This window comes from Dermochelys coriacea, chromosome 9 (genome assembly GCF_009764565.3).
Source record: "Dermochelys coriacea isolate rDerCor1 chromosome 9, rDerCor1.pri.v4, whole genome shotgun sequence".
Taxonomy (NCBI): domain Eukaryota; kingdom Metazoa; phylum Chordata; order Testudines; family Dermochelyidae; genus Dermochelys; species Dermochelys coriacea.
Genome location: NC_050076.1, coordinates 99615355 through 99642292, shown reverse-complemented (window position 1 = coordinate 99642292; position 26938 = coordinate 99615355). Strand labels below are relative to the sequence as shown.

General features: G+C 43.1%; 1 protein-coding gene across 1 annotated transcript in view; it reads right to left on the bottom strand.

The window, feature by feature from the left end:
- The window catches only part of MAP7D3 (MAP7 domain containing 3), a 253954-nt gene that overhangs the window by 174827 nt on the left and 52189 nt on the right, over nt 1–26938 (bottom strand). The window contains exon 2 of the mRNA XM_043492118.1: nt 17560–17707. Within this exon, the coding sequence (XP_043348053.1) occupies nt 17560–17563 (4 nt within the window). The 5' untranslated portion in view covers nt 17564–17707. The remainder of the gene's footprint in view (nt 1–17559; nt 17708–26938) is intronic.

The following is a 26938-nucleotide window of genomic DNA, read 5'->3' as shown; positions in this document are numbered from 1 at the left end:
GAGCGAGGGCTGAGGGCTGGCAAAAGGCACCCCTGCGCAAACCATTTGAGGGTTGAGCCACCATAGGAGGGAGTCCAGTACCAGGCGGGGCAGGGTTACGACCCTGTCCAACGCATCTCGGGCTGGTCGGTGCACCAACGCCAGCCAAGACTGGAGTGGGTGCAGCCTGAGCCTGGCATGCTGCACTACGCATGTGCAGGAGGCCATGTGTCCCAGCAGCTTTAGACAGTTTCTTGCCAACGTCGTGGGGAACTGTCTGAGGCCTTGTATGATGTCCTGAAGTGAGCGAAACCTGGCCTCCGGGAGGAACGCTCTGGCTTGAGTAGAGTCCAGGATCGCGCCTATGAACTCTATCCTCTGCACCGGGGACAGAGTGGATTTCTCCTCGTTCAGGAGGAGACCTAAGTCGAGGAAGGTCCTCGTTATAAACTCTACCTGAGCCTCCACCTGGGCCCTCGATCAGCCAGTCATCGAGGTATGGAAAAACCTGTATCTGGCGCTTGCGCAGGAACGCCGCAACAACTGCAATGCATTCTGTGAATACTCACGGGGCAGTCGACAGTCCGAACAGGAGGACAGCAAACTGGTAGTGGCCTGTGTTCACCACGAATCTGAGGTAGCATCTGTGATGTGGGACTATGGTGATATGAAAATACATGTCCTTTAAGTGGAGGGTGGCGTACCAGTCTTCTGGTTCCAGTGAGGGGATAATGGAGGTTAGCGAGACAATGCGAAACTTGAGTTTCTTTACTTACTTGTCGAGTTGTCGCAGGTCCAGTGTGGGTCTGAGGCCCACATTGGCCTTCGGTATTAGGAAGTACCAGGAGTAAAAACCTTTGCCCCTTAACTCCTGAGGAACCTCCTTCACTGCCCCTACCAAGAAGAGGGACTGCACCTCTTGAAGTCAACAGAAGTTGCTCATGAGAGGGACCCTGAAGAGGGATGGGGAAGGGAGTTGGGGGGGGCGGGAGGGTACAGAATTGGATGGAATATCCCTCTATACTGTGCGGAGCACCCAATTGTCTGAAGTAATACAAGACCAGGCACGGTAGGAAGGGGATAGACAGGACGAGAAAGAAAGATGGGAAGGATCCAAAGGTTGAACTGGCAAGTCGTCCTTGACCGGACCCTCAAAAGGGTGGTCTAGAGCCCTATGGGGCCCTAGGCTAGCCCGAGTTTTGCCCAGAGGGAGGACATTGCCTCCGCCGAGTGCTCCTGTTTCGCCTACACAGAGTGTCCTGGCGGTTCTGGGGTTGATAAGGACAAGGAGCAGGTTGAGGCCTAAACTGTCTGCACTGGGTAGCAGGTGTATGAAGCCCCAGCGAATGAAGGGTAGCCCTCGAGTCCTTCAAGCTCTGAAGTCTCTTATCCATCTTCTCAGAGAAGAGAGCTACACCTTCGAAGGGAAGATCTTGAATGGTCTGTTGGACCTCTTGGGGAAGACCAGAGACCTGTAGCCAGGAGCCTCTCCTCATAACCACCCCTGTGGCCAAAGTGTGAGAGGCCACATCTGCTGCGGCCAGGGCCGCTTGTAAAGATGCTCGGGAGACCAACTTCTCCTCCTCCACGAGCACAGAGAACTCCCCCAGAGCTTCCTGGGGCAGAAGCTCTGTAAATTTTGCCACAGACGAGCAGGTGTTATGTCTGTAGCGGCTTACTATGGCCTGTATACCTGTTTGCTGTATACCTGCTGTGGAGTAGACCTTCCAGCCAAACAGGTTCAGTTTCTTGGCATCCCTGTTTTAGGGGTGGAGCCTTGAAACCCCTGACGTTCTCTCTGATTGGTTGTGTCGACCACCAAAGAGTCCAGAGGAGGGTGGGTATAAAGGTATTCATACCCTTTAGAGGGAACAAAGTAGCAGCGCTCAGATTTCTTGGCTGTAGGTGCCAGAGAAGCAGGGGTTTGCCACAAGTTCTTATATGTTTCAGTTATTGACTTGATAAATGCCAATGCAACCCTGGATGGGCCGGAGGGAGCCATGATCGGGTCTAAGTCCTCTTCTACCTCCTCTGCCTGAATCCCCAGGCTTTGGGCGGCCCGCCTCAAAAGCTGTTGAAGAACCCGGTTGTCCTTCAAAGCTGGATCTGTCGAAGTCCCCGCTAGTACCGGGACAGGTAAAACCGGTGGGACCAAGACCATCAAGGTCGGTAGGGACAGAGCTGAGGCTTCCACTGGTGCTGTCAGTTGGGGAGCCGGTGTTGGGGCTGGCTGAGGCATCAGTGCCAAAACCATGTGAGTCGGGCCACTCCGGTCAAGGGCAGTGCCGTCATCGGCGGTGCTGGCGCTGACCGTGGCACAAACAATGCAGAGGACACAGACACCATTCTGGAGTGCGGACCATGGACTTGACCCTGGCTCTGATGGTAGGCCCAGGGTATCCAGAAGGGCCATGGAGCAGGTGGTTGCCACTGCTGTGGCCACGGTGCCGGGTATGGTTGGTGACTGCGCCGGGACTGGGATTGTCTGCTGTGTGATCTGCTAGATCAAGCCGAGTCTACCTCTGACTCCAAGGTCTCCGAATAAGACGACCACGGAGGAGAAGTCCCCTGGGTTGACAGCGAACAACGACTCGACTCCGGGGAGCGGCACGCTTCCTGCATCTGTGCGGGCGGTGCCGGAGATGGAGACCGACGAGCCATCATGGTTGGCTTGCCCCTGGAGTGAAACAGGGCTGTGCGGTTGCCAGAGACTTGACCCTCCTTTGAGGGGAGGATGGCACCAGGAGGCGCATCAGGTCCGTTGCCAACTCAAATGCCTCTGGCATTGACGGTGGTTGTATGTCCAGATGGTCCGGGGACTGAGGAGGGTTTGGACTCGACGAGACCCTGGGTGGAAGTGAGGTGGACGCGGTCTGTGCCGAGCCACTTGCGGATGGCAACGGCCCCTTAGGCTTCGGGGGGGTGATCGGTTCCTTGCCGGCCTCTTTTTCTTTACTGGCACCAGAGATGGAGAACAGTGCCAAACTGATGCCGACGCCCTATGTCCCGAAAAGTGGCGGTGCCAGTGGGCTTTTGAGTCCTTAGTCTGGCCCATTTCGCTCACCGTTGGCGCTGGAGCACTGCGCACCAAAGAGGACGTGCTTGGTGTCGGGTCGTTGGGTCCCGGGTCGGATTGCGGTCTCAGAGCCACCTCCATGAGCAGGAGTTTCAGTCTCTGCTCTCTGTCCTTAAGGGTTCTTGGGCGGAAACCCTTGCAAATGCAGCACTTGTCCTTTTGGTGAGTCTCACCAAGGCACCGCAGGCAGGACGAGTGAGGATCACTCTTGGGCATAAACTTGCCACAGGACACTCAGAGTTTAAACCCGGAGACCCGGGCATACCCCCGGAGGGGAAACTATCTACCAAACACTGCTAACTATGTGATAAGTACAACTATAGAGAAAAACTATTTACACTAAGAACAAAGACACTGCTAAGGTGCTTGCTGCAAGAGCAAGCAAAGTTCCAGCTAGCCGTCATGGGCGGTAAGAAGGAACTGAAGGGATGGGGGGGTGAGTGAAGCCTGATATTGGGCGCTATGAAGGCGCCATCCCAGGGGGCGCCCAGCCCAACCCTACGGAGGCTGCTTGGGGAAAAATCTTCCGGCTAGTGTGCATGCGGCGCGCACACACCTGCTTGGAATGGACATGAACAATCACTTGAAGAAGAACTGCATTTCTCTCTCTTGGAAATACAACCTGAGATTTGCAGACTTTGCGCTAAAGGAGTGAGCTTGTTGACACCTGATTTATTTCTCTTTTTAAAAGCACTAATTTCACACTAGGCTGGAAGCACCACGTGCATTAATGAGAGAAGAACAAACCTCAGCTTCCTAGGTTCAAAGTCTCCATGGTACAGGCAGACTCATCCTGTATGTCATTCATACAGTGTGAACTCAACCTAGCTTCATATGGGCCTCGAAGGCCTCCAGCTCAGTAAACCATCACAGCTGGGCACCATATTGCCCTGGGGCATAGGGGGACGGGGACTAAGCAACTTTGAATGGAGCAGAGGAGGGCTCCAAACCAGCTCCCTATCAATCAGAACAGGGTTGGGGGTTGGGAACATAGCCAGTGGGGTCATGATTACACACAAAATGGCTACAAACCAAGTTGTCCTAAATATAAAGGGAAGGGTAAACACCTTTAAATCTCTCCTGGCCAGAGGAAAAACCCTTTCACCTGTAAAGGGTTAAGAAGCTAAAGATAACCTCGCTGGCACCTGACCAAAATGACCAATGAGGAGACAAGATACTTTCAAAGCTGGGGGGGGGGGAGAAAACAAAGGGTCCTCTCTGTCTGTGTGATGCTTTTGCCGGGACCAGAGCAGGAATGCAGGTCAGAACTCCTGTAAAGAGTTAGTAAGCAATCTAGTTAGATATGCGTTAGAGTCCGTTTTGTTTAAATGGCTGATAAAATAAGTTGTGCTGAATGGGATGTATATTCCTGTTTTTGTGTCTTTTTGTAACTTAAGGTTTTGCCTAGAGGGATTCTCTATGTTTTGAATCTGACTGCTCTGTAAGGTATTTCCCTTCCTGATTTTATAGAGGTTTTTCTTTTACTTTTTCTTTAATTAAAATTCTCTTTTAAGAACCTGATTGCTTTTTCATTGTTCTTAAGATCCAAGGGTTTGGGTCTGTGTTCACATATGCAAATTGGTGAGGATTTTTATCAAGCCTTCCCCAGGAAAGGCGGTGTTGTGCTTGGGGGAATATTTTGGGTGGGGGAGACGTTTCCAAGTGGGTGCTTCCCCTGTTCTGTGTGTAACACTTTGGTGGTGGCAGCTTTTAACCTAAGCTGGTAAGAATAAGCTTAGGGGGTCTTTCATGTAGGTCCCCACATCTGTACCCTAGAGTTCAGAGTGGGGGAGGAACCTTGACACAAGTGATGGTGGCTCCTGCTCTACTGAGGAAGCCTGTTCTTGTGACTGGAAGAGCAGTTGTGGAGGAGTTGCCTTGTGTCAGGTCCATTGGCTGGGGTGGGGGGTTCTGTGCCCTTCAGCCCCTTGCGTACTTCCCCCATGCACCAATATCTTTTTGTGGGGAGGTAGGTAAGATCTGTGTGTACAGTACTTGCCAGAGTAGCATTTTCCATAGTGGTTAAATAAGAGGAGGTGGGGGAGAAAAGAGAAGAGAGCACAAAACTCAGGGGATATAGTTTTCCACTGCACAGAGCTAAAAACTCAGGAGAAGTGTGTTTGATCTTTTACCTTAAGCATTAAATGACTGGCATTGATTTAAATGAAGAACAGGTTCCATAAGACACTAATGAAAAAGATGAAAGATGGCAGAAGTGAGTTTTAGCACTGGACTGGTAATCGGGATTTTCCAGTGTTAATCAATACAAATGCAGTTAGAAAGGATCAAATGCAATAAGAAACAAAGCACAGAAAGCTTGAGGTTTATGTGCTGGCCAACATGCATATAGTTTAGTTCGCAAGTGTATCTGAAGTTACAGCTGCTTGCACTCTAGTAACAATGGACTGAGAGTGAAACTACTTTATTTGCACTAGGATTACTACATAAATTAACAGTTTCTGGAGCACATCTAGTGATTGCATCTTTTAACTATAATTGTGAAAAAAGTGTGTGTTATGGACCTGGGGCCAGATCAATGCACATTTACACCATCTATAACAGTCTTTTCAGCTACCAAATCAGTATAACAAGCTGAACATCTCTTAACACCAGATAAGCATTTCAGCTCTGCTATACTGCGAAACATTTAGTCACCTCTGTGTTTTTTAATTTATTCCAGAAAATGCGGAGGATGTTGCAGAACACCTTTTAAATCTGATAAACTTTACAGCATTGGATAAGGTAGAAATTGAGGTTATTGTAAACAAAGTCTCTGCTATTTCGAAGTGTGATGAGATAAGCAGGCCACTTGCTGTGACTACATTAAAAATACTGAACTCTATTTTGTGGAAAGAAATGAATACATGGCTTGCAAACAGTGACCAATAGGTAAGTAAAGTATCTAGTAAATCACTTGTACAGAAGTTAAAGAAATCACTAAGGAATAGCTTCTTTAAACAATGGGTTTCAGAGTAGCAGCCGTGTTAGTCTGTATCCACAAAAAGAAGAGTACTTGTGGCACCTTAGAGACTAATAAATTTATTTGAGCATAAGCTTTTGTGAGATGCATCTGATGAAGCGAGCTGTAGCTCACGAAAGCTTATGCTCAAATACATTTGTTAGGCACTTAAGTCCTATTGTAGGCACCACTGTGATCTAAAATCCCCCTGCCCACCTGCCAATTAACTTACTTAGTGCCTAGATATTTGCTGTAAGTGTTCCCCAAATGCCTATGTTTCTGCTTCTGGGCATGTGACCTACATTCTAGGTGTCCAGACCCATCTCTTGCCTAAGCCCCAGTGAGAGCCATAAACTGGGGGAAGATAGATGGAGGTGCATCTATTTTTCCTGGAAGGCCCAATCCAGTAGGTATGCTCAGAGCCACCTACCATTCAAGATCTGGCCAGAGGAGGCAGTGATGTGGTTGCTGACCACTTTATGCCTTTTAGCCCAGTGGTTGGCATACTCCCCTGGAAGGTGGGACGCCCAGGTTCAATTCCCCCCTCTGCCTAAGAGGCTGAAAGGCTCAGGAGGGTACTCTAACCCCTGAACTGTGGGATACTCAGATGTGGGTCTCCTTCAGTCTCTGCATAGTGGAGCTGTTCCACTCTGTATAACTACTGATTGGGGGCAGAGAGAGAGAGAGACAGATGGACGGACACTCTCCCACTTGGGGGCAAAGAGAACCACTCCTGCCATCTCTACTATATTATTGTGACAAAGATTTTCATAAATAAGTGCCTACAGTTATCAGAGTAGCAGCCGTGTTAATCTGTATTCGCAAAAAGGAAAGGAGGACTTGTGGTACCTTAGAGTCCACCAAATGCATCCGATGCAGTGAGCTGTAGCTCACGAAAGCTTATGCTCAAATAAATTTGTTAGTCTCTAAGGTGCCACAAGTATTCCTTTTCTTTTTGCCTACAGTTAGGTTCCCAACTCTGTATTTAGGCTCCTAAATAAGTGGTGGGATTTTCAAGAGGGCTGGGCAGGCAGCAGCTCCCACTGTAGTTCACGTTGCTCAGTACTTTTGAAAAAAAATCACTTTTCTTAACTGAGACCTGAAATGTGGGGCTGGGGAAACCTAACTTCAGACACTTATTTTGAAAGTGTTTGCCTGTGTCAATTGAGAGTGCCCCTTGCCAGGGCTGGTAAATGATCATGTCAGTCATCAACACTAGATACAGTTACTTAAAAAGTTCTCTCTCCAGCTCTGACTTTGCAGATTGCCCCAGTTTGCAAGTTTCTCAGTTTCACATGATGTTTTGCTTTCATCAACATTTTTGAAAGTTTCCGAGCAAAATGAAGCTTTCAATTTAAAGTCAGTCCATATGTCTGTCTCTTCGAGGAAGTGTATAAAGTTGCCTACTGCAAAGAGCTGGGCAAGTGTGTGTGTGGTCTTTCTAAACAGGAAAAAAATATGCCAAAAATAGTTTAAATAATACGCCAGATGACACTTCTCAGTGTCATTATGAGCCTCTTGGCAATATTCTCTCACAAGAGAGTCTCTCGCTGCTGTGTGGGAGGTATGCCTGCTGGCAGTACAGAACCACCCCCGCTTTTTAAAAATGTGTTTTACAATTACAAAAAAAAAAAAAAGAAATCCTGGTGAAAACTTTGTACTGAACTCCTCCGTAGAGTGTGAGCTTGTCGGGGCAGGGGCCGTTGTCTGTTACAGGTGTTCCCTGAGGCCCTGATCCTGCCTGGGGAGTCTAGGTGCCACCACACTACCAAGCAGAGATAATAATTTAGAAGTTATCTAGGGGCAGAACCTCCCTCCCCCAATCTGTTATTTTAGAACTATTTGAGTTTTGAAGAATTTAAGAAGTTACAACCTTGTTTTCTAAAAAACAGAGAGTCCATAGCAGGGACACATTGATCCCTCTGGCTTTAAGGAGAGGATTATTGTGATAAATCCTCAGAAGCACCTGCTTCTAAGTGGTTCCATAAGAATCTGTATTATGTTAACAGATACAGATTATAAAGCCAGGTGGGACCATTGCGATAATCTAGTTTGACCTCCTATGTAACAGACCACAGGAATTAATTCAGGAAAGTCTTATTCAAAGTAGCTTTGAGCATTTCTTTTCCAAAGATTAGTTACCCTAATGGTTTAAAAAAAAAAATGAACAAAAAAAACCCCTTATTTCTAAGCAGAATTTGTGTAGCTTCAACTTCTAGACATTGGATCTCATTATGCCTTTGTCTGCTAGATTGAAGAGCTCATTATAAGTACCTACATGGGGAACAAAACTTTAGACTGACCAAATCACCCTGTAACCCAGAGATGCCCTGGACTGAAATCTTGGCTTGAGATGTTTTGGTGAAGTTCAAAGTGAACTCCAGGCTTCACAGCTCTGGGCAGGCTATAATCTGAAGGAATCCTATTGCGGACCCTCATTCACTTGTCCTGACAAAGTATACATCAAGCAGGTTCTCTCCCAATGGCAACTTGGAAATCAGGGCCAGATGAAGAAGACTTATTAAGGTTTCCATCCACAACCATTGCAGTCTTAGCATACATTTTCCCCACTCTACAGCCTCCTACTGGTTGACAAATCTCTACCAAGGCTAGGAAGATAAATGGCATGTACTTTGGCCTCAGGTCTTCCAAATGAAAAGTGAAGTTGGCTTTGTTTATTTTCTTTAATAACCATAAATATTGCCAATACAATGCTATAATAGGGTGATGCTGTGGATAGTAGGGCTGAGCCTACAATCCTTAATCAGGCAAAGCTACCACTAGATTTCAATAGGAATTTTGCCTGAATGGAAACTGCAAGTTTTGGTCCTGTTTTCCATTGAATGTTCATGCCTGCCACACAGTCATCCAGGGGACAGAACAGAGTGTTTAGTCCATACTTCTGATAAATCAGAAATGTCATGGTAATAGAAACATTTCAAGATGTCTTTTTCTTGTTATACTTGATAAAGAATCTTAAGGACTACTGAAGAGAGAGGTTTCAAGATGCCTTATACTGGGAGAAATGATTCAATAGTATTGGCTGTACTGGCTTTGGCTGTGATACGTCCAGATCCCAGTGGTTTCCAAGGAGCAGCCTTTGGAGTTACCTCATATGAGAAAGGCATTGATCCCACGGTGAGATGAAAGCTTTAGCTCATGATCTTGGATGATGGAATGAAGAGACATGAATAAACCTACCTGCAATCAGACACCAATCCTCAACTAGTAATTTGGATTAATTATTTAAAATCAACACATACTGAGGCTCTAGCCCATATTTCTGTGAATTGACCAAAGTATTGGTTTAGAGTTCTTGCCACAACCCCATTCTCTCCATCATCCCCCTCAAACCTCTTTTCTTAATATGATGTAATGACTAGAGAAATAGTTCAGTTTTATCTACTATATCTATTACACATGAATATCAAATCTGATCCCTTTTCAGTTCAAATTCTAAGTCTGCCCTTTGGCTTTGGTCCTAGGATGGATTCCATACTGGGAGAGTTGTGTTTAATGGTTCCAGTCAAGATAGGTCAGAACTACTACAAGAACATTTCCACAGTTCAAAGTTGTAGGAATCTTATTTAATCAGTTGGTCATGACATTTGTGTCCTTTTAGGGGGCGGTGGAAAGAAAAAACCTAACACAGAAATGCCTTTCAAGATTTCAATACCAATGAATCCAAACACAAAACCAGTCCTGACTCTACATGAACCCTAAACTACAGCCTAAACTGAATCCATATTCACATCCAAACACCTCCCATTGTCCTGCCTAATTTTTTAACTAACTCTTAAAAAGAATTTCCTCCTTTGTGTTTTGTTTCCAGTCCATGAAAGTGATGGGCGAATTGGCCTGGGGAAAAATAATAAACAATACCTAGCTCTTGTACTGTATAGCACTTTTCATCTTTAGAGCTCAAGCACTAACTGCCGCACCCTAAAACCTTGTGTGCATCAGAATCTTCACTCTTTGTAGAATCATACTCACAAAATTTGAGGTTCTGAAGTGCCTGGAGAATTTACTTCACTTACAGTCAAAAACAGAACCAAAAATTGTGTTAGAAAAATGGAGCAAAGAGGATAGTTCAGATAAGCCTTATATGTACTCAAACCATAAACCCTTTGAGATCTATCATTAACTGTCCTGTAAGGAAGTATGTGACAAGGTAAAAGTGCTACTATAGCCTGTAAAGAGTTAAGAGGCTTCCAGCTGGTCACAGCTGTTTGGTGCAGAGTATAAGAGGAAGGAAAACCACGGAGAAGGGTGTATACTTCCATGGCTAGCTGGAGCAGGGAATACTTCTTTTGATTAATGCTGAGTGATTTTCAGTTAGCTTGCTTTTGTTTTGTGGATAATAAAACAAGCCCCCAATGAAGAGGTCTTATCAGAACTAATGCTTGGAGTTCCTCCCTGGCTGGTGAAGCCACCCATCATTTTACAGAGTGACAGACTGATCTTGATGCACATGTTCCTGCATAGCACTGGTAACCCATTTTGCCTGGAACTGCTGCATTTGTGCTCCCTGCTCCTGCATAGTTAAGAGTATATGGCTGTTGAAGTGTTCGCTCACCACAGGCATGCCCCCCTCTTGGCACAGCAGAATCTCCATCTTTACCACCCACTGCTGGTGGTCACTCCAGACCTGTGGTGTTCCACCTCTTCTCACGACTCAGCCAGGTCACGTTTTCATTCCAACCGTTTCAGGGGAACAGAAAGCAAGTCCAACAAATAATTCCAGGACCTTGTGTCAAAGTGGACCTACTGGTCCTTATAACCCTCTCTCTGGACTCTGAATTATCCTTGTCCTCCTTCCATTGAGAGGCTTCACACCACCTTCCAGTAGCTGGCAGGGGAACACAGGCCCACCCTCTACACTGGGTTACAGTCCAGGGATGTTGGACAAACAACCAAAGTCTGTTTCATCAGACTTCCTGCTGTTGCCTCTCTGGACTCCTTCCCACCAAGTGTCTTTCCTCAGGCCTTTCCCCCAGCCCCTTCCTGGGCTCTTTGTAACAAGCAACACCTTCCAAGGTTGCTCCCAAGAGGTCTAGCTCCTGCCCTTGTGTAAGGGTCAACCCCAGGAGCTTGACCCACTCCCACAAAATGCCATTTTCTAGTGCCTACGGAAAAACTACAGAGCTCTTCTCTATTGCCCCTCATATTTCAGTCCAAACAATCTTTGGCATCACTGCTTTCAGAAAAACTTGTGTGGCCAAAGATTTTACTACCCCCAGCCTCCCTTCTAGCTTTAAATCCTCCAGTTCTAGCTTCTTGTTTCTTTCAGTCTTTAGCCCACAAGACAGCCAGCTACCTGTCTCCTGGATCTCGCCCTTATCCTACTGCCCTATGCTCCTTCCTTTATGAAGACCCAACTGGGTTTGATCAATTAGGCCTATCACCCCTCCAGGTGCCAGCCAGCAGCCTAATTGGTTAAGGTTTCTGTTAATCCGGGATAACCAATGGGAGGTTTAAATACCCCATCATGATGGCCCTGTGTTTGTAAAACATTCCCATCCTATGTCTGTTATTGACCCAATCCCACTATTGGGTGGGGTACAGGAAGGAAACAGCCGTTCACCTTTATCTTTGATTGCAGGGACACTTTTTTCCAGACTGAATAAAATGTTCACAAAGAAAACAACTTGAAAGGGAAATCCCCCCTCCCCCCCCACAAGAAGCTAGTGCCTAGGGATATTACCGTGTATTAGGCCTGAGGCAGACATATCTCTGAGCATTTTTTCTCTTTCATACAGATTGATATACGTGAAGAACCTTTTAAAAAGGCCTGGGCTGCTGTGTTTTTGCCAAGATCGCTGAGGAGCTACTTGGGGAGCCAATCTTTAGATCAAGAATATCATTCAAAGATTCAGTTTAATTTTTTTGGAACAACTTCGCTCTTTGTGGTAAATATTGTCATTAGCGAACACTAGCCTAATAGTATTTAGATAAACTGCTTCTCCTAAACTGTGCAGGGAAAGGATCCTGGCAGAGTTATCTATTAGCTAGAGGAAGCTGCATTGCTGGGCACAATTAAAACTAGAGTGGACCATGCAATAATAAATGTGGGGTAAGGTGCATCTGTGGGGAGCATAGTGGATGGCCTAACTGGCCTTCTGTGTTTCTAGGCTTCTTTGATCATTATCTACAGAGATTTGAGTAATTTTCATCTTGCCTATTTGGTGTTATCCCAACTCTTTTACTTTACAAACTAATCAGAACACAACCTAATCTTTCTCCTTCAGTATAATTTACTGTTTCTTACAGAACATGCATAATGCCTGTTAAATTATCATTAAAAATAATAGCAACAATGATATGCAGTCTTGCGGACTGTTCTGTTGCTTTTTGGAATTTTGTTGCACTCCAGATACTATAAAGATGGGCACACTAGAAAAGCCTTGATATTATTTTAATTTATATTATGGTAGCACTCAGTGTACAAAGGGTTGCCTCTGCACATACAAGAAGGCATTGTCTCTCCCTTGAAGGGCTCTCAATCTTTTGGGCTTCATGCCTAACATTTTAAGTGATATGCCACAGACTGCCTTGTTGTAGGGAAATGGTTGTGAAACTTTCCTGGTCCAGTCAATATGGTTGCAGCTATATTTCACTTTAGCTAATTACAAGAGAGTTTGTTTCTGAATTTCCCCCTAACTACATTTCCTAAATAAATAGCGTGAATCTGAATTAAATCAGGCATTCCCAGGTGTCCTCTCATTGATTCTAATAAACACAGTTTTCAAACAAACCAGACAGCAAACAGTTGGAATCCTAGTAGCCTGAATAACCTGAACTCTTATTTTCTGTACATTTCCATTACAGGATAGCAGTCGCAGGAATGACGTGTTGAACACCCATGTTGTGAGTGCCAGCGTTGAAAATGTATCAATTCACAACCTCAGTGAGCCAGTGAATATTTTTCTACAGCATATAAAACCAAATAAGGTATAGCATTTTTATTTAATCACCAGCCTCTTCAATTAAATTCAATTTCATCTCTGTTCATCCTTAAAATAGGATTTCCTGTCTTGTTGTCCACTTGAAACATTCCTCCTACTGAACTAATCTTTGCATGCTGCAGGGCAACAGCAAGATGAGCAGTTCAAATGGATTTCAGGCGGTCTGTCTAATTCACACAAGTTACCTAAGCATACATTCCCTTACCAAATCTCTAGCTGGCATTAAGCAGCACTCACTCTTTTCCCTTGATCTCAGGGAAACCAACACAAGTTGATTTCCCCCCCCCACGCCTATTAATTAAGATTAAGAAACTATAATTCAGCACTTAGATAGTGCAAAGAGACCGCAACATAAACACAAAAATGCTACACCCAGTCTGGGTGCTGGCATGCAGAAATATGACTTGATCTGCAGAAGTGGCCCACAGTATACTGATGCACTTTTCAATCAGTAGGCCCTTGGCTAAAATTTAGTTGTGTCCTTTTGTTACAAAGAGTACATGAAAACACACAGTTTCAGAGAGGAGCCTGCTTTTTATTGCAGATCGTATTAATCAGAAACAACTTTTTGGAGTATTGTAAGGGCAGAAAGGCAGAGGAAAGCACTTTGTTTCTTCTTACAGCCTTCAGGCATTACCTAGAAATACTGCATATTAACATTTAGGGTGAAATTCACCCCCTCCTCCTGCACAAAGCTTTGGCCATATTATGTAATACTTATATTGCGCTTTCCATTCATATTTCTCCATGGACTTCCCAAGGGTGGGTGGGTGAGTGAGTATCATCCTCCTCACTTGACAGATGGGAAGCTGAGACACAGAATAGCTAGGTGACTTGCCTAAAAGGTTTCACAGCAAGTGTGTGACCAAGCTGGTCTACTGGTCCAGGCCCTGTTGTCCCACTGTAAGGTCCATAGTGTAGACATAGCCTAACTCTTACAGAATAAGATAAACATACTGATGGGAGGAAACTGGTAATGGGAAAACCACTGATCTCTAGGATGCCCCTTCTAATCTAGCCCAGATAGGCAGTAAAAATTGTTACCATCTGAGAGCTTTTTGATGGCACATGTGAGATTGCTGGTAATCTTAAGTCCAGCTCTCAGTGGACAGGAGTGCACATCCCAAAAACCACCAGCACATTTGGGAACCTTGCTTATGGTCTCAGCAGAGACCCAGGTGTGAATGAGAACAGACTAAACTCCACTTTTATTTCTAAATGGGCTACTTAGGTCATACTTGAGACACATTGACAGGGCAACATGGAGGAAGCTTGCATTGCAACTGGCCAGGTAGCTGTTGTTGAACCAAACAACCTCTGCAGAAGTCTTTGCCAAACCCAGTTTTTGCCCCTCAGAGTGGAAAACAAATTAGGATTGATCACTTCTCATACAGTCAGAGTTAAAGAGCAAACATTAAAGGGAGCGTACAGCAATGTCACAGCACTCATTTTCCTTTCTTTCAGAACAATACTACAGTGCACTGTTTGTTTTGGGACTTTACGAAGAACAGTAAGTACTATTTACAAGGTTGCCATATTTTAGCCATCACCATCCTGATGATGCCCTTGGCCTGTAATGTGCCGTTACAAACACTGATGTCTATAGTTCAGGTCAAGTGCATCTAGGATATGTGCTTCTTATTGAAGTCTACACCAGTGTGCACATGCCATCCCAAGTCTCCCCCTCATGGCCTGGGGTGGCCCACAGGCACCCTGCCTCAGTTTCTCTGAGTACCCCAAAAATAATTCAGTCACAGCCAAGCTCTTTGAAACAATAGTTCCTCCTCTTCTAGGGTCTAACTTATTCAGTATAATTTAGCATCCACAAACATTCATTTCTGCTCCCCCCTCAGGGTGAGAGTTGCACAGTCCACCTTCCTGGGACTGTGGCTTTATGTTCTGGCCTCCCCAATCCATAACTCACCACTCAAATCTAGGATGTCACAGTCCTTCTTCCTGGGACTGTGGCTCAGACTCCTTTCCCCCAGCAGCTTCTTTCAGTAACTCCCTTCCCTAGGGACTGTGACAGGCATCTGCCTTTTCTGGACTTTTTATCCAATCCTCTCCTTTATCAGAGGCCTAACTGAGGTATGTTACCAATTTTTTGCACTTGGGGAGGCAGGTTATGCTGGTCACAGATGGGCCGGGTTCCATCTTCCCTCAAGGGGCCAGCCATTCTATGACAACCAATATAATCAGTGTTATTACTGAGGGATGGTCATCTAGCAGTACTTGTAATGAGGCATCAACACAAATGGTGAAGAGTAAAACTAAGCTAAAAGCAGAGTAAAAGTAAATCTAAAACTGAATTTACTTAAGAGTAACATTGATTTGATTAATTTAAGTTTCAAACGTTTAATAAGTAGGTATGATTAGCCTACGGGCAGGCTAGGCACAAGATTGGGAGTCAGGATATAGATATGATAGTAATCACCACATTATAAATGCATAAGACCAACAGACCTGGGTTTTCTATTCCTGATTCTGACACTCATCCACTTGTAAAATGGGGTTAACAATTTCCTCCCTCACAGTGGTGTTGTGAGATGGTGTCTATTAATGGTTGTTAAGGAGCAATAAGTGCTTTAGACTCCCACACAGTATTATTATAATCATCTTCACCTGGACATGCAACTGAACACAACTAATTCAGTGGAGTAAGGTTAGCATAAGGAGGTGCTGTTCATATCTCTAGCTCATTAAACAGGAATGAGGTTGGACAAGTTATCCTTATTGAAAATGCTTCCTGAAGGTTGCTGAGTATGCATGTTGGGGCTAATTCTGCACTCGTTTACACTGCTGCAAATCAGGAGTAACTCCGTTGACTGCAACGTAGCTACACAGGTATAGTACTAGGGTCAGTGGAGAATCAGAGCTGGGGTGGGCTCAAATTCGGATTGGGATTCTGAATTTGTAGGAGTGTCTGGATCCAAGGTTTTGGTTTGGCCCATTATAAATAAAGGGGCCAGTCATGAAATTTGGATCAGGATTTAAATCTGAAAGTTCTCAGAATTCATGGGTGACAGGATCCAGGATTTGGGGTTGGCCCATCTCGTTTGTGTTCTGCTTTTAATGTGGACTAGCAGAACTTTCTGGTAATACTTTCTGGTAAGATAAAACAGTTCCCAGTAACAAAAGTACTTCCCTCCCCAAAACAATGAAACGTTCACAGGAAGGGCTAGCTGATCTCCTAGTTAGAAATGACAGAAAATCACTGTCAATGCACTTAAATCTATTGAGTGTGTCAGGATGGATCTAACAAAAAATTAGAGTTAGGCTATGTCTAGGGTAACCAGCTGTCCCATTTTTAAAGGGACAGTCCCATTTTTGGGGACTTTCTTATATAAGCGCCTTTTATCCCCCTCCCCCTGTCCCATTTTTTCACAGTTGCTATCTGGTCACCCTAGGTATGTCAACACTACGGACCTGAGCCACTGTAAGGTCTCTTATGTAGCTGGCTATGCCGGCAGGAGAGAGCTCTCCTCCGAACAAGTGGTTGTAGGTGCTCTCCCGCCAACATAGTGTTGTTTACACCAGCCCTTTTGTCAGTGAATATTTTGTCAGTCAGGGGGTGAGTTTTTTTTCACACCCCTGACCAACAAAAGTTTTACCAAAAAAAGTGCTAGTGTAGACATAATATTGGACTATAAACAATACTAAAAGAGCTCCAAAATGCTTCAGAAGGGGGAAGGGTTGCTTCATGTCAGTCTCTAGTGAGCCCCTTTAGCCATTCATCTCTATCTGGAAGGGCAGGCTGGTCCAAAATAGAGCCTTTGAAGGGGGGCAAATAAAGGGGAGATTGGGAGTTCCTGGGAGATCACTTCTTTCCCCCTAAAATACATGATTCAAGCTTTACATATCATGGTTTTGCAATGAAAGTTTAACATTCTTCTCAGAGTTATCCCATTAAGCTAATGGTGTCATTCTAGTGTAGCTGAGCATGGAATTTGGCCCACATTTTCTGCAGATTAAGGAAGATAACAGCTCCAATCAGCTCATGTTTGGAAAGTTTTCTGTGCACTCACCAATGCTAGAAATTTTTTTCTTTTAACTGAGAGTTTAGATTCTGCAGAAACTGAATATGTGATCCCAGCCACATAAATAGGTTATAAATAGGTCACACCAGGAGAGATCTGGTCTCCAAGCAGAATGTTTGACTCCCCTGACCTAAACTGTTCCTCCCCACCTTTCAAATACTTACCATGTCCCCGCCTCCTTCGATGTAATCTAGCCAACCTCTCTCTCTATATATATATATAAATATGTAGTCCTAGAAATATTTCTTCATTTCCCAAGTTTCATCTGTACAAGTTTAGAGATTCTAATCTCTGACAGCAATTCAAAATGTGTTCGTGTGTGAAATCTCACCCATGTGAGCCATTAGCTGACCCTGCGATCTGTACTAACTTGAGCTCATAATCACACCTTCATTTTTCAGAGCTATAAATTACTGGATATGACTAACTGGTTAAAAATTCCTTTCTGTATTGTACAGATGGACTGGGTGGTTGGAATACATCAGGGTGTGAAGTGAAACACAGAGATATGAATTACACAATCTGTTATTGTAACCATCTTACCCATTTTGGAGTGTTGCTGGTAAGTACTCCATGAATCAGCTCCAGAAGACACTGATGGCACTACACCAAGTCATCACTGGACTTGTGGGAGACCTCTTAGTTCCAGATTAGCTTTTAGAGAGCAAATTGTATTTTGCTGGAAGTCATACTAATAAAGAAAGCAAATAAAAATAAATTTTAAGTTAAAAAAGAAACTGAAGTCCAACTGCATACTCAGTACAAATTCATTTCACAGCAATTGTCAATGCCTCTTAGCTTTCATTGCATCTTTACAATTCTCCCTAATGAATATTACTGCATTAGCTGTTGTATTGAGTTGTATGGTAATGTTAGTTACCTGCCAACTGCAACTAATGTTGTTCAGTTTCCCGGAAAGTGTCACTAAATTAAACTCTCTTAATCTAAAAATGTACCAGCATTATCATCTATTATTTACAGTATCACCAAAAGTGTGTTAAGTACTTTAACAAAGTTCCTGGCTCAAAAACCTTTATCAAAACAGACAGTGTACAAATGAAGGATTGAAAATGGTTGCAACAAAAAGCAAAGTGATTGGGGAATTCTGAATAAACTATGTAGCAGACACTAGCAGAATTTCCTCACCCTGCCATAGGAGAACCTGCCTGGGGGAAAACACGTGGTCCATTTCCCTTTGGTATGTGCAATATAAACACAAATACACACCTGTGATTAAACTAACTGGTCCCTAGAGGTCATCATTACTCTCCTCAAATATAGATGCAAGAGCCCTCTCTGGTAGTAAAAATGTTACTTCTATAAGAAGGAAATTTGGATGTTGTAGATTTCATGCAGCTTGTCCTATTTCTAAATAAAACAAGTCAGACTGAACCAAAATTGTAAACTCACTATTCTCCATTGCCATTCCAGTTACATACACTGTAGGAACTGTTTTAACTGCATGATGTCTACAATTCTCAGTACAAAAGGAAACAAATTACTCTTGCTTGGTTCAAAAGTCACATATAAAGCATATAGCAGCAAGTTATGTCAGGCAACAAGATTCATGTCATGAACGTCATTGGGAAGGAATATATGGGCGTGAGGCCCATTTCACTGAGTGTTTTTCACAGCCTGGCTCTTGAAAGTACTTTTGACTTGGTGAATCCTCCCACACTTTGAAGCATCTGGCATGTGTCTCCATCCCCCACTTTCAGCAATCCCCATTTTAACAAATTAGAGTTTCTTCTACAAAATGAATGTCCATTCAATATTTTTGCTGTATTACTTTAAAAGCCGCAGGGAAGTCTGAAGTGCAATGAGAATGGTGCTTTTGCAACTTCTTTGCAATTAAATACTGGATATTTTCACTGTCTCTGGTATTTCATTACATTCTAAAATGAGCGGTTTGTAAAAATAATAAAAACATTTAGAAAAAAAAAAAGACTAGAAACTGCTCTCTTTCCCTAATGTGAGAATGTAGGAAGCAACTGGATTTTTTCTGCATGACGTAGGCCAGTTATGAATAATGACCAGAATTCTTTATATTTTGACCTAGGATTTGGACTTAACCCGGACAGTGATAGATGGTGTGAATCATCACATATTAACTCTGATAACCTATGCAGGATGTGGTGCCTCTGCCCTTTGCTTGGGGGTAGTGCTGGTGATGCACCTAGCTCTTGAGTAAGTTGAATCCTTTCTTTTATAGTTTTTTCCCCCATGCAAAAGCAATAAATGACCCCTGCAGTCACTGCAGGAGTTTTCAGTAACATTGATGCTAGATCAATCAGACACAAGAAGAGGATGAAAAGATGATTTGAATATAATACAGTGGAATAGTGGTGATATAACACTTCATGCTTCAGGGCATAAGACAACCTCCAACTAATGGAGATTAGGAAGTGATTTCCCCTATGAACACGTTATTCCAAAACTGCCTACTGCAGTGTTTCTTTCATCTTGCTCTGGAACATCTGGTACTGGCCACTCTTGGAGATATGGTATGGGCTGTATTCAACCACTGGTTTGAACCAATTTGGCAGCTCTTGTGTTCCTAATATGCTGTCATTGCTCTTGCATCTGGATATAGTGTCATGGCAAGAGGATGGAATATCTTGTACGTTCAATGGTTTGGTCCCAATCTCTATATGCAGCATTAAAGGAGTCAGAAAATAAAAGGTTGTTCCTATTAAACACAGCCTTGAAATGTAGATCTCCTCTGGAAAGTGACAGGTAAAAATGGCACCTGTTATTTAGAGTCATATCTTCTTACTTGAGTGACAAAACACAAGTTTTTCCTACTTGTAACCCTTGATTGCACTGTAACGCCAACACAGGTAAAAGAGAGTAAGTGGGTTGTTCTTCATTTTGTGAAACATCCACAGAATTGTTTGCTAAATTCTAGTCACAGGCAGCTCTACCAATTTTGCTGCCCCAAGCAGTCGCTGCCGAATTGCCACCGGGGGGACATGGACTGCTGCCCCATTCTGAATGTCGCCCCAAGCACCTGCTTGCAAAGCTGGTGCCTGGAGCTGGCCCAGGCCCTGATTCCAGTGAGTTGCTCAGATTTTACAGATGGCATAATCTGAAGACAACAGGGTTGAATAGATTGACCAAGGATCTAATTTGGCCTGCTGGTTATGGTGCATGACATGGAAAAAATATAGCATTTGCCAGAATCCAGAAGAGTTTGTAGGGCTTGCAGCTAGAAAAGCCTCCTTTTTATTTTTAAACTAAACACATATCCAGTATTTGGAAATCACTGAGATACAATAATCATGGAATCCTATAAACATATTTTTAGAGACACTTTTCAGAGTAGAAGCTCACATTTACTCCAAAGTAAGATAGGAATCCACTTCTTTTTGAAAATTACAGGCCAGTAAGCACCTACAGCCGGACATAGGCACTGACAAATTTGAATAAAAGAAATAATTTTGCTTGATCAATATGGATTTTAAATTGTATGGGAAAAGTCTCCAATAATATAGGGCCTTATGTTATCCTGAAAAAATGGTAAGCACAGATTATGAGAACATAAGAATAGCTATGCTGGGTCAGACAATGGTCCATCTAGCACTGTATCCGGTCTTCCAACAGTGGCCAGTGCCAGATGCTTCAAAAGGAATTAACAAAACAGGGCAATCATCAAGCGTTCCATCCACTGTCATCCAGTCCCAGCATCTGGCAGTCAGAGACCTAAGGAAATCCAGAGCATGGGGTTGCATCCCTGATCATCTTGGTAATAGCCATTGATGAACCTTATCCTCCATGAGGTGTCTGACAGATTTACTATGAGAACTTATTCTCAAAGGGCAATATAAAAGGCTCTTAGTGTAAATGTGCATCAGGTCTGCCAGGAAGGTGGATCACTCTGCCATTGCTGTGTCTTAGAGTGCTGAAAAGATATTCAACGGTGTGGAATAGAAATACTCATGTTTTGTGTATTTTGATGAACTAATATACCAACTGAATGATGATGAAGCAAAGTTATGGAGAACTATAGGAGGATCTTTTGGAAAGAAGTGTAAGCTTTCGTGAGCTACAGCTCATGCTCAAATGAATTTCAGAGTAGCTGCCATGTTAGTCTGTATTCGCAAAAAGAAAAGGAGTACTTGTGGCACCTTAGAGACTGACAAATTTATTTGAGCATAAGCTTTCGTGAGCTACAGCTGAAGTGAGCTGTAGCTCACGAAAGCTTATGCTCAAATAAATTTGTTAGTCTCTAAGGTGCCACAAGTACTCCTTTTCTTTTTGCGAATACAGACTAACACGGCAGCTACTCTGAAACTTGGAAAGAAGTGTTTGTCTACATGGGGACTCACAGGGAAGTTACTGTGAAATAGCTTGTGTGTAACTTTAAAGCATAATAGCTATTCCCCACTAAAACTAGAGAGCTAGTGCAGAATAGCTCTTCAGCAATAGTTATTCCAGGCTCTTTCCACATGTAGAAAACCACAAGAATTAATTTAGATTGAAGAGAAGCTCATAATTGTATAGTAGCATTGTAGATTTTAGACCTCCATTTCTTCTTGCTTTTTCATTATTTTTTATTTGCCTTTCTAAGTTAAAAGTCTGTTTGTCTGCAACCCTTTCAGTTTTAAGGAGTTCCTTTCCCATGTATGGATTTTTCTCTTCCCTGTGTTTTTGCTGTTTTAGTCTCCTTAATGTACAAACAAAAGGTGACCTGACACTTCTGGTAATTTGGCCCATAGTGTCTAGTCCAGAAAAGTGCACATGCAGTTGTAGTTACTATAACTACTTGCAAACTAGGTGTTTTTGTGCACAGAGGTACTCATTTAAGCATCTAAAAAACTATTCTTTGCTTAGCATTTGCAAATATTCTTTTTGGTGTGCATAATCACAACAACAGAGCATGCATTTTTGTGGGCACTTTAGTGTATATACACACCTGAAAATCTGGTCTTAATGTCTTACCTGCTCACAATTATAAGGAATAAAGTAGCATGCAATGCAGGATATACTTAATATTTGATGGATAGTAAGAGGTGGTAACTCCTCATAACCACCTAGATGGGTTCATTTTCTTTCCCCATAAATGAAAATAAAAAAATCTTTCTATTATTTATTTAATTTAAATTAAAATTTGCAAAGAGGAAGGATGGTGTTGTGTTTAAGACACTGGAATAGGACTTAGGAGACCTGGACACAATAGGGAGCTCAGGGCAAGTCACTAAATCTCTCTGTGGCTTAGTTCCCCATCTGTACAATAGAGAGATTTATGCATTCCTTCTCCTATCCTTTGTATGTCTTGTGTTTATATTATAAATTCTTTGAGGCAAGGCATGTCTTTTACTCTGTGTTTCTATAGTGTCTAGTGCAATGTGGCTATAATCTCAGGAGGGGTCTTTAGGTGCTGTCATAATACAAATAGTATTGTATTAAGTAAAACATGGTCTATGGCTGTAAGACAATGAAGTTTTGTCTTTTCTACCCACTGCTCTCATGCCAATTCTAGAATGCTCCTCTGAACATGGATAATATCTTCTCCTAGCCTTTGCAGCATGGAACCAGCAGGGAATTGAATTCTGTCTGTTATTTAAAGAAGTTAGTGTGTAGGGTATGCCCTGCTGTTGGATATTAGGGAAGTGTTTTTAATTAAAAAATTTTTTATGAAGCTTAGTTGTAAAGTCACTTAGGCTATTGAATATACATTTTTATTACCTCCTGCTAGAGAACAAATGTGATAACCTTTCATTAACTGGCAGCAAGTGCAACTGCACCATGACAATATTGGAAACACTCATTTCTTTTCACTTTTATTTTAGCAACGTCTTAGAGACTATCCTTCAAAAATCCTGGTAAATCTCTGCACTGCACTGCTGATGCTAAACCTGTTATTCCTGGTCAATCCCTGGCTGTCATCATTTAATAACCATGGCCTGTGTATCACAGTGGCTGTGTTCCTTCATTACTTCCTGCATGTAGCCTTCACATGGATGAGCCTGGAATCGGTTCACATGTACTTTGCTCTCATCAAAGTCTTCAGTATATACATTCCAAACTACATACTGAAATTCTGCATTGCTGGGTGGGGTAAGTAAGCACTTTCTCTCTCTTGATATCTGGGCTTGGTATACTGCTCTAATGTAGGCATTCCTTACATGAAAATGCACTGCACCACTGCAAGTAGGATTTCTTAGCCCAGACAGGTCCTGCTGACAGCTACTCCTGGACATGGGAGTGTAGCAGATAGTCCTTGCTGCTCCTCTTCTGCACAGGAATATGGGCATGTGGATCTGTACTGTGCCTGCAAGGCAGTATCTATATTCAAAGGCTTCTTGGGTCAGCATCACCCAGCCCTGCTCTGCTGGAGCAAGGCTGTTATTGGCCCCCTCCATGGATATGCAAAGAGAGAGGGGACTTAATGAGCTTCTTTCAACCTCTCGTGCCCCTGCACAGGGATCACTCACAATGAGGGATCCTAGTGATCCTGTGCATACCAGCTGCCTGAATGAAGGCAGCATGGGGGGAGAACCATGGCCCGTCTCCATTCTGTGGCCAGGTAGAGGGGGATCACGCCCTCCATCTCCAAGGACACACTGTCCTGTAGCTGCCACTCCAACATGCACTTCCAGGGAGCCCTCTGATTGAACACTGGCTCCACTCAGAATATTTTTGGGGGACTCCAGCAGCAGCATGGCCCCATCCACTCTCCCTCCAAACAACAGGGCACCAAAGGCATCATGTATCCATTAGCAGGGAAGACTGGCAAAAAGGGGCTAACAAGCAGGTTTACATTAAAAATGGGCAGAATTTGATGCAATGATTATAGTTCTGTTGAGTTGCCTGGATAGTTGCTAAATTGAGTGACTATTTTTAAATACCACATGTACATCACCATCTTTGTCATTAGATTTTGCACACAACTATGCTGATTATTAGCCTTACAAGAACTCTGTTTAGGCACAGCTCTTAGCAGTGATGACGTCTGTAACAATCATTCTGGCAAACAACAAAAACAGGAGCTGAAAGGAACATGGTAAACAGGAAAGTAGTGGCACTGAAGATTTGTGAACAAGTACTATTTGAAAAATGTCAACCTCATTAGATTGTTACACAGGGTGCTACTAACCATTTGTCTTTTGCCATTCTCAGATTTTCTAATAATTAGTAGGGCCTGTGTTTGAGCTATTATTTTAGCAGAGTGGATCCCTTCTGGAGATGTTTGAGAACTCGAACATTTTGCAAATGAAGGGTATTTTATGCCTACTCATCTGCAGTTTACATAAATAGACAGACAATTCTGCTCTGAGGCACATGATTTCAGCAGAGCCTTCAGGTGTGTTATTGAGACAAGACCTTGACCTACACATCTGTATCACTGCTATAATTATTAATCATGGACTATCACACCCAGAAGAGATTAGATGTCTCCCACTTCCAGATTTCCTTTTTTTTTTGTTTTTGTTTAAAATCTCTTTCTCTTTTCTCCCATGCTATTAGGAATACCAGCTGTTGTAGTTGCTCCTCTCCTGATTATAAATAAAGACTTTTATGGCAATGGATCATTTTCTAAAAACCAGAACTCTTCACCTTTTTGTAAGTATATTTGAAGGAATTAGCCCAACATCTTGGCTCCGTTTATTTGTTCTAGTTCATGCTAGTCTCCTTCTCTTTACTTTGCCACTTTGAGTGTCAATTCCTCTTTCTTTTTGGAGAATCTCTTTGCTTCTGGAACACATTAACATAATCTCATAGACTCTTAAGGTCAGAAAAGACCATCATGATCATGTAGTCTGACCTCCTGCACATTGCATGCTGAGGCCACAGAACCTCACCTACCCATTCCTGTAACAGAGGACACAACTTTTGGCTGAATTACTGAAGTCCTCAAATCATGATTTAAAGACTTCAAGTTACAGAGAATCCACCATTTACACTAGTTGAAACTTGGAAATGACCCTTGCCCCTGCTGCAGAGGAAGGCAAAATAACCCCATGATCTCTGCCAATCTGACCCAGAGAAAAATTCCTTCCCAACCCAAAATATGGTGATCAGTTGGATTTGAGTATGTTGGCATGACCCAACAGCCAGACACTTGGGAAAGAATTCTCTGTAGTAACTCAGAGTCCTCCCAGGCTAGTGACCCATCACCTGCCATTGGGGATCTTTGCTACTAGCAGTCGCAGATTGCCTGCAATGGCATGTAGGCAGTCTCATCATACCATTCCCTCTATAAACTTATCAAGATCAGTCTTGAAGCCAATTAGGTTTTTTGTCCCTATTTGCCCCCTTGGAAGGCTGATTGTAAATCAAGACAAACCTATTCCATGCGTTCTGTGGTCTCTCCATAAAAATGATTTGGTCCAGTGTTCCATGTGCTTATGTTAATTCCCCAGGGTTTTTGAACTTCTCATTCCTGTATCTCCTTTGTCCTTATCAAACTTCTCATAATCTTGGATTCTTCAGTTAGATCACATCAACCTTTCTTTTCCAGTGAGACTAAGATACTCCTTTATCCTTTCTTTTGAAATAATGTTTACATCAGGAATACTCCCACTTGCTTTTTGCCACGCTCTATCTAAGATGCCAGTAATAATAGATTGTGCATTTACAATCTGACTGGCCAGGGGGCAGCACATAGCTATGGCATCTCATGAGCAAAACAGGGAAGGAATTATGTATCAGAGGCACTACTACTACCACACTGGAGCAAGGGAGAAGCAGGAATCTGCTACTGAAACATCATCTGAGAAAATTCTAACCAATCCCCATCCATGTGCTGTATTGATAACAGAATAGCTCCCTAATTAGTTGTTTTCAGCTTTCTATGTTCTTCCCCTTTCCTATAGTTGCTGGATTTAAGATGATATTGTCTTTTACACCTCCGTTGTGGCCTATTTCTGCGTAATATTTCTGATTAACATAGTGATGTTCATCAATGTTCTTCTTCAAATTCATATCATGAAATCAAAGCAGCAAATAAAATCCAGGAACTGGAAGCAGGACTTTCTCCATGATCTGCGGAGCATGGTCAGCCTGACATTCTTACTTGGCTTAACCTGGGGCTTTGCCTTTTTTGCCTGGGGATCAGCAAGGATTTTCTTCTTGTATGTCTTCACCATTTGTAATACACTGCAAGGTAACTTCTGTATGAGATGCTGATAGCAATATGGTGTATTTCTATCAGTTTATGGGTGTGATATATAAATACATCCAAAATGTCATCTTACCTACCCAAATTGGGGTGGTTAAATAGCTTTGTTTGTATCATTTGGAAGTTTGGATAGTTTAATAATAAAAATCCTTTTGAGTAAGTAAGTGAGATGATATCCTGAACTTTATACAGTATATCACTGTCATAATTCAATACTAGTAAGGACTTTCGGTAATGCCTTTGAAATACAGGTCCCATTCTATGCCCTTTTCAGGGACACAGACACAATCCATTTCATCTGGGCATAGAAATGTATGCTTGGATTTTGCAGTGACTAGCAGACTGCCAAGAATGTCTGCCCTAATATCAAATCTGTAGAGGACTCTTTTAGTCATCTGTTAACTAATGAGCATTAAGGAAGAGAAGAATAGCCCTCAGAGTTCGGTGCTAATATAATATAGGCTGTGGATCTGCCTCTCTCAGAGACTCAGACTTTACGGCCAGAAGGTACCATCATGATCATCTAGTCTGACCTTCTGCAAATTGCAGGCAGAGAACCTCACATATCCACTTCTGCAATAGGCACATAACCTCTGGCTGACTTACTAAGTCCTCAAATCTTGATTTAAAAACTTCAAGTTACAGAGAATCCACCATTTACTCTAGTTCAAACTAGCAAGTGCCTCATGCTGCAGAGGGTCTCTGCCAGTCTGACTTGGGGGAAAATTCCTTCCTGACCCCAAATATGGAGATCAGTTAGACCTTGAACATGTAGGTAAGACCCACCAGCCAAACACT